Source organism: Balaenoptera ricei, chromosome 16, assembly GCF_028023285.1.
Source record: "Balaenoptera ricei isolate mBalRic1 chromosome 16, mBalRic1.hap2, whole genome shotgun sequence".
Lineage (NCBI taxonomy): Eukaryota > Metazoa > Chordata > Mammalia > Artiodactyla > Balaenopteridae > Balaenoptera > Balaenoptera ricei.
Window position 1 is genome coordinate 48,544,090 of NC_082654.1, and position 14,491 is coordinate 48,558,580.

The following is a 14,491-nucleotide window of genomic DNA, read 5'->3' on the forward strand; positions in this document are numbered from 1 at the left end:
TCAGGAGCTTCACACATTCCCTCCCCTTAGTCAAAACCACTTCCTTAAAATACTTTAGCCCATATTCCTCCTTCTTCAGATTTCAACTTAAAGATCACTTCCTTGGAGAGGGCCTCTGATCTGCCCAAATTGAAGTCTTCCCCTTGTTACACTCTCCCGTTATACTTGTATTTTCCCTGTCTATTGCTCTTTCCAAGTTATAATGATCTATTTATTTGTGCACTTATTTAATGTATATCTCTCCTTTAGAGTAAGCTACCTGAGAGTGAGGCCCACGTCTGCTGTGTTTACAATCGTGCCCCTAGCTCCTAGCACAGGATCTCAGGCACCCTGGGCATTGATGCCTATTTACTAATGAATGAATGAGTAGATAAGTGGATGGAAACACTGCCTATCTCCTCAGTTGCTGACAGTGTGGGTCCAAATCCCATGGCACAGGTCATGAAGGTAGGACTGACTCATTGATGACCAATTATTGGCTTAGCCAATTTAGAATTTAAACCAAAGGCTCTTATGATTCTTTATTTCAGGTTCAAGGTAGATTCTGGTCTACTGTGCAAAGAAGGGAATTGCCTTGTTTCTTACCTGTACGTGATCTTTGTATAGAGATGCATATAGTTCCTGTCCTTTTCGTCTGTAGTTCTCGATACATGACACGAAGTCCTGGAGAAGAGACAAAACAAGTCACAACAGCTGTGATTTTAGATAAGCACTAAATAACAGCTAATAACAGCTGTGATTTTAGATAAGAACTTCTCTACTCTGACCAGTTGTCGGGGGAGGTAAGAGTTACAGGACTTGTTGGTCAAATCAATCACAACCTCATGAATACATGTATCACCTATGCTGTTACATTCACATACACACTCACATACATGCTTATGGGTTACTTCCACTTCCAGCTACGATGAACTAGCTTGTAGCAGATAAATCTTCCTCCCAAGAATAACTAGAAAATCTAGAATATAATAGATAAATTAAAATGGAATTCTAAAAAAAATGTTCAAGTAACTCACATTTATGGAATAGTGCACCCAACAATAGTAAAATACACATTTTTCAAGCCCCAACAAAATATATACCAAGACAAACTACATGTTGGACCATAAAACAAATCTCAACAAATTTTTAAAAAATTAAAACCTGTAAAATATGTTCTCTGATCATAACAGAATCAAACTGAAATCAGTAACAGGAAATCTCCAAACACTTGGGAACTAAACAATATACTTCTAAATAATACATGGATCAAAAAGTAAGTCTCAAGGGAAATTTCTAAAAATACATAGTACAGTATGTATCAAAATTTGTCGCATAGCTAAAACAATGCTGAGAGAGAAATATATGTCACCAAATGCATGCATTAGAAAAGAGTTAAGTTTTAGAAAATCTGAACAGACCAATAACAAATAGGGAGGTTAAATTAGTGATCAAATACTTCTCAAAAAAGAAAAGCCCAGGACCGGATGGCTTCACAGGAGAATTCTATCAAATATTCAAAGAAGAATTAATACCAAACCTTCTTAAATTTCCAAAAAATAGAAGAAGAGGGAATACTTCCTAACTCATCATATGAGGCCAGCATCACTCTAATACCAAAGTCAGGCAAAGACACCACAAAAAAAGAAAATTAAAGAGCAATATCCCTGATGAACACAGATGCAAAAATCCTCCATAAAATACTGGCAAACAGAATTCAACAGCACATTACAAGAATCATAAACCATGATCAAGTAGGATTTATCCCTGGGATGCAAGGATGGTTCAATGTATGCAAATCAATCAAGGTGATACATCACATTAACAGAACAAAAGAAAAAAAACCATCATCATACAGTTCATTATATATATAAGTTTTATGTATATATAAAATTCAGCCTTTAAAAAGAAGGAAACTGTGCTGTTTGCAACAACATAGATGACCCTGGAGGACACTATGCTAAGTGAAATAAGCCAGAACATTGCATGATCTCACTTATATATGGACTCTAAAATAGTCAAATTCATAGAAGTAGAGAGTAGAATGGTGGTTTCCAGGAGCTGGGGAGAGGCAGAAATGGGGATATGTTGATTACAGGATACAGAGCTTCAGTCATGCAAAATAGTGAGTTCTGAAAATCTAATGTACAGCATTGTTGACTCTAGTTAACAATATTGTACTATATATTCGAAATTTGTTAAGAAGTTAGAACTTAAGTGGTCCATCAGAAAGTAAAAGGTAACTGTGAATTACCTTGATTGTGGTGATTATTTCACAATGTATATGTGCATCAAAACATCAAGTTGTGAATCTTAAATATATACAATTTTACCCTAATAAAGATGAAAAGATCTTAAATTAAAATATTTTTAAATGATGTAATCTTAAAATGTTTTGTATCATAGAGCTTATCTGAAAAAAAAAAGAGTAAACATTTTAAGTCAATCTAAGATCCCACTCAAGGAACTAGAATAAAAGAGAAAAATAAACCCAAAGCAAGCAGAAGGAAGGAAATAACAAAAGTAAGAGCAGAAATCAATGCAATTAAAAACAGAAGAACATGGAGAAAATCATTGAAACAAAACTGCTTCTTTGAAAAGATCGATAAAACTTACAAACCTGTAGAAATACTGACAAAGATAAAAAGAAGACACATATTGCCAATATAAAGAATGAAATAGAGGCTATCCCTACAGACCCCGCAGACATCAAAAAGATAGCAAGGGAATATTACAAATAACTACATACACATAAATGTGACAACTTAGATTAAATGGACAAATTCTTTGCAAAAACATAAATTACCATATCTCAACCAATATAATATAGATCATTGGAATAGACTATAACAGTTAAGGAAATTGAATTCATAATTTAAATACGCCCCCCAAATAAATTTCCAGGTCCATATGATTTTGCTTGAGTATTTTACAAAATATTTAAGCAAGAATTAACATAAATTTTACAAAATATCTTCCAGAAAATAGAAAAAATTGGTACACTTCCCAATTTGTTTTATGAAGCTAGCAATACCCTTATACTTTTACACCACAACCAGACAAATAGGGTACAGGAAAATAAACCTATCTTTCATGAATAGAGATGCAAAAATTCTTTCTTATTTCTTTTTTCTTTTTTTAACATCTTTATTGGAGTATAATTGCTTTACAATGGTGTGTTAGTTTCTGCTGTATAACAAAGTGAATCAGCTATACATATACACATATCCTGGTATCCCCTCCCTCTTGCGTCTCCCTCCCAACCTCCCTATCCCACCCTCTAGGTGGTCACAAAGCACCGAGCTGATCTCCCTGTGCTATGCGGCTGCTTCCCACTAGCTATCTATTTTACATTTGGTAGTGTATATATGTCCATACTACTCTCTCACTTCGTCCCAGCTTACCCTTCTCTCTCCCCGTGTCCTCAAGCCCATTCTCTATGTCTGCGTCTTTACTCCTCTCCTATCCCTAGGTTCTTCAGAACCAGTTTGTGTTTTTTTTTTTTTTTAAGATTCTATATATATGTATTAGCATACGGTATTTGTTTTTCTCTTTCTGACTTACTTCACTCTGTATGACACTCTCTAGGTCCATCCACCTCACTACAAATAACTCAATTTCGTTTCTTTTTACGGCTGAGTAATATTCCATTGTATGTATGCACCACATCTTCTTTATCCATTCATCTGTCAATGGACACTTAGGTTGCTTCCATGTCCTGGCTATTGTAATAGAGATATAAAAATTCTTAACAAAATATTAGCAAATAGAACTTAGCAATGCATAAAAAGAATTACATACAATGACCAAGTGGGTTTATTCCAGGAACACAAAGCTGGTAAATACCCAAAAAGCAATCAATATAATCTACCATATTAGTAGGTTAAAGAAGAAAATGACATGATTATATCAATTGATGCAGAATAGCATTTGAAAAAATTCAACATTCATTCATAATAAAACTCTCAGAAAACCAGGAATAGAGGGGAACTACCTTAACGTAATAAAGATCATCTACAAAACCCCATAGCTAACATTATATTTAATGTGAAACAATAAATGCTTTCTCTCTAAGACTGGAAACAAACCAAAGATGTCTGCTTTTATTGCTCTCATTCAACAAATTGCTGAAGTTCTTAGATTTTACACCAAAAGCATAAAAGAAAAAAAATAATGAATTGGATCTCATCAACATTAAAAACTTTTGCTCCACAAAAACCCACATAAAAATGATGTAATAATACGCTACAATCTAGGAGAAAATATTTGCAAGTCACATCAATCAAAGGACTAGTATGAAGAACTCTTAAATCTCAACAGCAGGAAAAAAAAAATCCCATTAGAATATGCACAAAAGACATGAATAGACATAAAGGGGACATGCAGATCGCAAGGAAGCACATGAGCACTATGTTCTACACCATTATCCATTAAGAAAATGAAAATAAAAACCGCAATGAGAAATCACTACACACCTATCTGAATGGTTAAAATTAAGAGGTGACAACACCAAATGCTGGTGATGATACAGAGCAACTTGATCACTCATACATTGCTGGTGGAATGTATGGTACAGCCACTCTGGAAAATAGGTCAGTAGATTTTTTTCAAATCTAGGCAACTACCATAGTATCCAGCAGTTGTAATCTCTGGGGATTTATCACAGTGAAATGAAAACTTATACTCACACAATAACCTGTACATGAATGTTTATAGAAGCTTTATTCATAATAGACAAAAACTGGAAACAACCCAGATGACCTTCAATAGGTGAATGATTAAAGAAACTATGAAACATCCATACTATGGAACACTGCTCAGCAATAAAAAAGAATGAACTGTTGATACATGCAACAACCTGGATGAATCTGAACAGAATTATGCTGAGTAAGAAAAGACAATCCCAAAAGGGCAACATGAGAACTTGTAGTGATGGAAATGTTTCGTGATGTGATACTGTATTACAGTTTTGCAAGATGATACCATTGTGGGAAACTGGATAAAGGGTACATGGGATCGCTCTGTATTATTTCTTACCATTGCATGTGAATCTACAATTTGCAAAATAATCATTATATGTAGTCCTCACCACTAGGAACTCATAGGAAAAAAAAAAAATCTTCACTTAAGAATGTCATTGATGGGGCTTCCCTGGTGGCGCAGTGGTTGAGAATCCACCTGCCAATGCAAGGAACATGGGTTTGATCCCTGGTCTGGGAAGATCCCACATGCCGAGGAGCAACTAAGCCCATGTGCCACAACTGCTGAGCCTGTGCTCTAGAGTCCGCGAGCCACAACTACTGAGCCCGTGTGCTGCAACTACTGAAGCCTGTGCACCTACAGCCCGTGCTCCACAACAGGAGAAGCCACCGCAATGAGAAGCCCGTACACCACAATGAAGAGTAGCCCCCGCTCACCGCAACTAGAGAGAGCCTGCGTGCAGCAACGAAGATGCAACGCAGCCAAAAATAAATAAATAAAATAATTTATTAAAAAAATAAATAAAATGGAAAAATAAAAGGGTCCTGCTACATAGAAGTACAACTTTGAAAAAAAAAAAAAAAAGAATGTCATTGATGAAACAGTACAAATGATTAATTTTATGAAATCTCAATCTTTGAATACAGTCTTTTTTAATAGTCTGTGTGATAAATGGGAAATCTGCATAAAGCACTTCTGAATACCAAAAACCATGATGGTCATTTCAAGGAAAAGCACTTGTATAATGGTTAGAGTTGTGAGCTGAACTAGTTGCTTTTGTCATAGAACATCACTTTTATTTGAAAGAATGACTGACAGACAAAACTAAAGTTATGAACACTTGGATATTTAGCAGATCTTTTCTTGAAAATGAACAAAGTGAACCTGTCATATCAAATAAAACCACTGACAGTATTTTCTGCCTATGATGAAATTTGGGCTTTCAAATTTCGAATATTAGAATGTTGAAAAGCTTGTACCTGCCTCTGTGAGCCTGACAGTTTCTCAGTAGATAAATATTTTTCTGATAAGATTGGTGGTACATGAATATGATTTTTCCATATTGCATAATGAAACATGTCAACGTTTGGGAGATCTCGTAACTCAGGGAACCAATATTCTCATTGTATGTTACTTGCATGCTCCAATGCATGTTACAAATCATGTATGGGTTAAAATATCCATTCAAAGTACAAGATAATCAATACATTTTACTGTAACAGAGTACAAAAATTTCACTGATAAAAGTTTCAAGTAACCTTTCAGAAACTACTACTTGTTGAATTTTGGTGTAGTATCAAAGAAGAATACCTATAATTTTCTGAAAATTCTATTAAAATACTCCTTTCTTTTCTAACTACATATCTGTGAAAGACCAGATTTTCTTCATGTATTTCAACCAAAAAAAAAAAAAAAAACTATTACAACTGATTGAATAAAGAAGCAGATATGAGAATCCAGCTGTCTTCTACTAAGCCAGATAGATATTAAGGAATTTGCAAAAATATAAAACAGTACTACTGGGCTTCCCTGGTGGTGCAGTGGTTGAGAATCTGCCTGCCAATGCAGGGGACACGGGTTCGAGCCCTGGTCTGGGAAGATCCCACATGCCGCGGAGCAACTAGGCCCGTGAGCCACAACTACTGAGCCTGCGTGTCTGGAGCTTGTGCTCCGCAACAAGAGAGGCTGCAATAGTGAGAGGCCCGCGCACCGCGATGAAGAGTGGCCCCCACTTGCCGCAACTAGAGAAAGCCCTCGCACAGAAACGAAGACCCAACACAGCCATAAATAAAATAAATAAATAAATAAATAAACCCAAAGTTTTAAAAAAAACAAAAAACAAAAAAAAAACAGTACTACTCTTTTCACAATTTTTTGTTTTGAAAATTATAGTTATTTATTAAAAATATTACAACTGATTGAATAAAGAAGCAGATATGAGAATCCAGCTGTCTTCTACTAAGCCAGATAGATATTAAGGAATTTGCAAAAATATAAAACAGTACTACTCTTTTCACAATTTTTTGTTTTGAAAATTATAGTTATTTATTAAAAATGCTATTTATGCTTACATATAATAGATTTATTACTGCTGTCTTAAAATGAATTAATGCCTTATTTTTAAAATTCTGTTTTAATTTCTAACATGGTAAATATCAATAGATACAATCGATATAAACAACAGCTCTTTGAAGTCTCAATAATTTTTAAGAGGGTAAACAGGTCTTGAGACCAAAAAGTCTGAGAACTCTATGAAAATGTTGGTCAATTGCTATGAAAATGAATGAACTACTACTTCATGAAAAGACATGGATAAATTTCACACAGTTTGGAATGAAGTAAGCCAGAAAGAAGAGCATATGATATGTTATTTCACACACATAAAAGTAAAATGTGGAAAACTGATGTATGATATTAGCTGCCAGGAAATTGGCTACTTTGGGGGTGCTAGAGACTAGAATTGGGCATGGAGTGGGGGGTGCTTCTGGGGAGCCGTCAATGTTGTATTTTTTAATCTGGGTAGTGGTCACATGTTCACTCCATGAAAATTCTTAAATCTGCATATTTATGATTGGAACACTTTTTTTCTATGTGTGCTATACTTCAATAAAATAAAAAAATATTTACCAGCAAAGACTCAAAACTATGGAAACAATATAATTTTTAAAACCCCAGTTACTGTTTTGGAGTAGTGGGAATAGGGTGATTTCTTTCTTTCTTTCTTCTTCTTTTTTTTGTTTACAAAATTTTCCTTAATATTGCTGTTACACGTTTATACACATTTACAAGTAACAATCATTACGAGCAGCGCAAGTGACATAAAATGCTGACAAATTTGACTAATTTTACATCTAAGGCGAAAGCCCAGTCTTTTTTCTAATATGATGCTTTGGAGATGTGCGGCGGGAGAAGAGAACTCGTGGGGGAACTTGGACACAGAGCAGCCCCCGTCAAACAACGAATGTGCTATCTCACTGAAGAACAGGCCTGGTATGGATCATTCCAGGGGGTTAAGTGGGGGAGTTTCAGGCAGGGACACTCCGGCAAGATATATGAAAAGATATTCAGACTTTCATGCTGTTCTGAGTGCTGCTAAATCAGAGTGTTTCAGGTAGAATCAAAGTCCAGACAGCTTGGTTCCTGGCCCTTACCAGCCACATTCCATGGGCAAATCACTTACTATTTCCAATTTGATTTATCATCTATAAAATGAAGGTAATAGTACCTCCTCTGTCTAGTCCAAAGAGATATTATAGCGATAAGATGAGACAGTAAAATGAAACTTCATAAAAGGGTCACCCAGAGACTATGTGGGTGTAAGTCATGGGTAAGATCAGTTGAAAAATTTGACCTAGATGGTCTCTTCTGAATTAACAGTTATAGAAAATGCTATATGATTTCAGTTATAAATCATATTTCCTCTTCAAATAAAGACCCTATCCACAATAGCTGCAGCCCAGTGTTGTTTACACCCTTGCTCGGATATTCCATGTCTACCCTCAAATCTTCTCTCTGTTGTTAAGTTCAACAAATAGCCATTGTCCACCCACCATTTTCCAGGCCCTGCAGTACAAAGACGAGCCCCACATCTGCTCTTGTGGAGTCCAGGGGAAGAGCATATAATTATGTGTCGACATGGCCAACGTTGAGACAGAGCTATGTTTGGGACATGGTGACACAGGTCACAGTCAGCACAAAGAAGAGGAGACCATGGTGTTCAGTGAAGGCTCCCTGGTTGAGATGCTGCTTTAGCTGAATCTCGAATGAGAGGTTTTAAATAGAAGCCTGATGTGGTCCCATTAGCATTTTTGCTAACTCGCTCTGGTAGCAATTTGAAGGATGGATTTAATGAAGACAAGACTAAAAGTAGGGAGCTCCCTTAGGACACTATCATGACAGCACAAGTGAGGGCTCACAGGGTGGAATGGGTGAAGTAGAGGAGTCAAATTCAAGAACAACATGGAAAATAAAATTGGGATAAACTGGTGACTGTATGAGAGGGTAAGAATTACTCTAAAATTTCTAGTTTGCCTAATGGAACGAATCAAATAAGATAAGCTAAGAAAAATTAATAGATATCACAAGAACAAGAGAAAGAGCAAGTTTAAGTGATATGAGGACATGTTGAATTTGAAGCGTCAGTGGTACAGCTGGACATCCCTAGAAGAAAGCTCAAGTGAGAGTTCCAAGTTCTATATAGGTCTGTGAGCCATCAGCAATCAAATGATAACTAAACCCTGAGAGATGATAAGATGCCTCATGGAGAGTACGTGCAGAGAGGAGCTTGATGAGTCAAGGTCAGAAACCGGAGAACACTAGCAAAGTTTAGGATAGGAGAAGAAGGGTTAGAAAAGTTTAAGGAAAATCAGAAAGAGAAATGTCATGGAGACCCAGGGCTGTTTAACCACAGTGAATGCATCAGAGAAGTCCTGTAGGATGAAGCCTGAAAATGTCTTGGATTTGTCTATAGAAATTGGTCTTTGGTAACTTCTACAAGTTATTTCAGAGGAATGATTAGACGGCAGCGAGTCAACTAGAAATCTGGAGATAAGGAAACGGAGACGATGAATGCTGCCAACTCATTCAAGAAACCTGAATCTGAAGAAGAGAAAAAAAGAGGTGGGAGTAGGGCCATGAAATATAAGAGGAAGGATACAACGCAAGTGTATTGCTAGGCTGTGGGGAGCTTGGCAGTAGATGGGAGAAGGTTGAAAAGCAAAGGGAAGAGGAAGGTGGCACAGGTTCCACGGGAGAAGAGAAGAGAGGATGGAATCAGCAGCCCATGTAGAGGCTGACCTCAGCCATGAGGAAGGGCTCATGCTTGGAAGCTGGATGGAAGGACTTGAGGATGGGTGCAGATGTGGATGAGTGTGTGAGCAGAACACTAGAGAGTGAGGTGCTTCACACTTGATGGCTTCCAGTTCCAGGGTAAAGGGGAAGATGGCTCTGCTTCCCCTGAGCGCTGAGCAGGGGTGAAGGCTTGGAATAGTGGATTAGGAGGATGGGAGAGGGACCTGACCAGGGACCTTACCTGATGAGTTATATAAAAGTGCTGATAGTCCAAATATTTGTTATCCCTTGGTCCGTTCTCTCAACATTACATCCAGTTAACTAATTTGCACATAGCACTTTACAGCTGACAAAGGAGTTTCCATACGCATTATCACATTTAATATTTAGCCACCTGACAAACCTGTATTATTATTATCCCCATTTTACAGAAGAGGAAGCTGAGGACAAGTGAGATAAGTGACTCCAGCAATAAGGGGTTTGGCAGTGCTGGAAGATGACTTCTTGGATTCTGCCATCACGTGAGTCTCTCCCACGTGGTTTCCACCCTGTGTGTTGCCACAGTGCTAAGCAAACATTACTTTGCAATTGCTTTTGAGAGCTTTCATGCCCTGGAAAGTTGTCACACTCAGGATGTGGAGACAAGAGGAGGGCGGTTCAAGGGCAGAGGCCCATCTGCCTGGGCAGCAGTGAATATGGCACATCGATGGGCAACAAATTCAGAGCAAAGCTCTGCATTGCTTATCGGAGCAAAATAGCCTTTGCGTAGCAACTGCCTGTGTGTTAAAGAGTTTGAGAACCTTTGAAGTAGGACCAAGGGCCTCAGAAGGCCGTTTGGAGATTTGAGAGCGAAAGCAGATCTGGTTTAAAGAGGCTCTGCCTTGCTGTCCCAGTGCCTCCTTAGGGAAGGGTTTGGCTACAGGACACAGATCAGATCTTGGAATGGGGAACAAGGCACAGCCTACCTGGAGGGTCACCTTTAAGTGAGCTGACCTCAGCTTGATGGTGCCCAGCTTTGCCAGGGGCACCCCTGGGGCTGGCCAGCTGCTGGTGACCCTCCTGCCCAAGCTCTCCCACAGGAAGTGCCTGCTGTCACTGATGACAGTCATTACATTGTTTGTTTAAAGCATCATTAGTCCTGTAATTACAGTTGTATGGTCTAGCCAGAAAGGAGAAAGACCAATATCTAAACACAGCCTCTCAGATCCTGCTTGGAAACTTAGTACCAACATTACAGTTGCAGATCCTGGACTCTCCAGCCAAGCACGGCACGTGTCGGGTCTGGAACTAAACTCAGTAGTAAGAAATGCCACTGTATCTACCATGTGCTGACACATATGCATGTCATTTTAATCCTTTGTCTCACAATTTTCACTGCTAGTCACTTATACTAAGGAAATCATAAGATATATGCACAAATACTCACTGGACAATATTTTCCACCATCCTATTTATAGCAGCATAAGATGAAACAATGTAAATATCAACACATGGAGGGATGGTTCATCCTTACTGTAGAGCATTATGCAGTCACCACAAATTATGCTCACAAAGGGCCACCACTAGCCCATACAGCACCTTTGTGTCCCCTTTGGGCAGATGCCATCTTGGACCTGCTTGGATAACTTGAATAGTGGGACAAAGGCTGGATTTCAGCTAATTTTTGCCACGCTGGCCAGATGCCCTTGTGCATAACCTACACAACCGTTCACGGCAGTCCTGGTGTCAAAAAAGTTTTGAGGATATGGAACCAGGTTTTTGATGTACTGAGATTTTTTTTAAAGGAGGTTAGAAAATAATATGCTAACAATAACAACAATTAAATGTGTACAGATTTTGCATGGAAAAGAAAAACTGAAAAAAAATATAGGGCCTTGGTCATTAGTGCTGTTTGCCAAGTATTTCCAGTTCTCTCCTCCTGTAGCTACATGGCATGATTCACCCTTCCTGCCACCTTTGAGCCAGGGAGAGGTGTGCCGAAACTTTAAGGGCTCATGCTCTGTTTGCTAAGCTCTTTTTTAATTGCCATGGCAGTGCTCAAAGTTCTAGACAACGGCTACTCCGTGAGCTGGTATCACTGGGCGAGGTTAAGGCACAGAAGACTCCCAACCAACTCACAATGCACGTGTAGCACACCTGAGAAATAAACCTTTGCTATTTTAGGGCAATTAGTTTTGGGGGTGTTTGTTACTGTAACATAACTTTTCCTGAATAATACACACACCAAAAATGTCAGGAAGGGTTATAGTGGAATTGCATTAAAATACATAAAATTCATTTGGATTCATATTTGTGATCTGTGAAAAAAGATCAACAGAGCTAAGTGAAAGCAAGTGTGAGATCAATTAAATATTATGAGCACAAAGGTCAAACAATTTGAGCAACAAGATAAATAACAGGCTTAATGGATTATAGCCCAAATTATAAAACAAATACACTGGTCACCTCTCCTCCACTGGTGCAGGCTGAGAGGATGAGGGATTGGATTAACAGTGTCATGTAGTTGGCTGGCAGTGAGCAACCGAGGAAACCATGTCTGTGTGAGCCCTTTGTCGTGATCGTGTAACTGGTAATTATCAAGAATGCTCTTCTCTTTCCCAGCACGCCTCCTCAGGGCCCCACGGCAGAGCGTAAAGCCTGCAGAGGTAGTGCTCCACATTACAGCGGCTAGGTTCCCAACCTGAACCCCCACTAGAATAAGCTCCTCAAGGACAATGTCCATCCCTGTTCCCAAGGGTCTGGCAAATGGAGACAACGATAGATGAAAGTTTGAGAGACTGAAATGAAGCTCATTGATTTTGGCACTCCTCTGAGCTAAATTCTCTGCAGCTGGTCACTTCCTGCCCAGAGTAAAACACTGCTGACGGTCAGATATAGGGCCAGGTATAAGACTTCTGGGTCTGCAAAGAACAAGGGTCAGGAGCTGGGCAGTTCTGGCCCTCACTTCCACTGCCATGTTTAAACCCGTCTGAAATTCAATGTTTTCCTGGTTGTGAAACATTCAATAAACAGATCACATATGCAATTTTTCTATTACGTCTTCTCTACATAAGGGTGATATATCTGCCTTCAAATATCAGTTCTTACTGGACACCTGGCTTTAGTTAAAGGATAGAAGCAGTTAATGAGAAAACAATGAAATGTTTTCCCTGTTTGTTGGTAAATCTTGTATAATACCTACATGTGCACCCGTAAAATGTTAGCAGTTGGTTATGAAGAAGGTAAACAGGAACCAAGGGACAGAACGGCCTGGGTCTGCATCAAGCCATAGTCAAGGTGTCTTTGGAAGATATCTATTTGGATGACTCAGGCCAGGAAATGCTCTTTTCTCCAAGTGCCCAGATAACTGCACTTTTCTCTACTATGGAGACATAGCCCCTGGATTCTTAATAAATGTCAAGCAATACCAGAGTAATAATCATATTTCCAGCAATAATGACAAACAACTGGTGCTTGGAGTGGGTGAAGAGGGACCAGATCACCACAGCGCAATTCATCTCTTGTTAAATTCACTCACATATTAATTTCTAAGATGAACAGTGGTTTCTAATTTGTTTTTTTTAAACTGTGCTGTTTTTATTAAATTCAATTGTCATGAGACTGACTACTTTAAAAAAAAGACACTCCCGTGTAGCAAAGGACAAAAGCTTCGGAACTGCAGGTACCAGGCCTTCTCAAAGAAGCCAGCTTCCCTCCTCTTTTTCTCCTTCTTGGGCATCAGAGCCTCTGTGAGACTCAGACAGATGGGAAGGACCACCACGCTGACCTTTCCTGAACTCAGCCACGTCTCCCCAGGTTTCCGCGATTGTCGTCCTCAGAGGTGAGGCTCATGGAGACACAGACCTCCTCGGGCAGGAGCAGAAGGGTAGGAATTACGAGAAGGGGTCTGGATGAGAGACGAATGTGAGGATCTACCTTGGAGGACTGCGACGCATGGAAACATTTTCCCCTGAACACATTTTGAGACTTGAGGTTGCTGTTACCGACTGACTCGTGTTCCCCCCAAATTCGTATGTTGAAGCCCCAACTCCTAGCACCTCAGAGTATGACTGTATTTTAGAGATAGGGCCTTTAAAAAGGTAATTAAACTAAACAAGGCTGTTAGAGTGTGCACTAATCAAATCGAGTCAGTGTTCTCATAGGAAGAGGAAAAGATCCTAGGGATGCTCTCGTGGAGAAGACGGCCATTTACAAGCCACGGAGAAACCAAACCTGCAGACACCTTGATCTCAGACTTCCAGCCTCCAGAACTGTGAGAACATAAATATCTGTTGGTGAAGCCCCTAGCCTGTGGTATTTTGCTGAGGCAACGCTGGCAAACTAATTCAGCCTCCTTGACTCCAAATAATGTCTAGCACTGAGAAAGCCTGGACACTGAAACTGGCATTTCAAGTAGAGATAACAAATGGGGGCTGGAGCTTACGGGGAGGGTTCCTTCTTTAGGCTGTAAGGAGAGAGACAAGGCCACTTTGGCCGGGAGCAGCACGTCGCTGCCCACGACTAGAGCAGAACCCTTGGCCTGAGCTCTCAAGACGTCACTGGGTGCTATCTGGGCCCACACTGGGATCTTCCGGAAGGCAACCGTGACCACATCCCTGTGCTCCGGGATGCTGCACACACCTGCTCACCTCGGCTCTCTTGGGAGTCACACCGGGACTTGTCAGTAGGTGCCCACTGTTGGGCTGAATGTGACTCACAGGTAACATAATCAACACCAGCCCTTCCCTCTCCCTTAGGCTTG

The 14,491-nt window shown here is 39.4% G+C and overlaps 1 protein-coding gene across 2 annotated transcripts in view; it reads right to left on the reverse strand.

The window, feature by feature from the left end:
• Positions 1 to 14,491, reverse strand: part of WDFY4 (WDFY family member 4) — a 252,587-nt gene that overhangs the window by 104,152 nt on the left and 133,944 nt on the right. For both annotated transcript variants that reach the window (XM_059899978.1, XM_059899979.1), the window contains one exon: positions 586 to 663. In XM_059899978.1, coding sequence (XP_059755961.1) covers positions 586 to 663 — 78 coding nt within the window. The remainder of the gene's footprint in view (positions 1 to 585; positions 664 to 14,491) is intronic.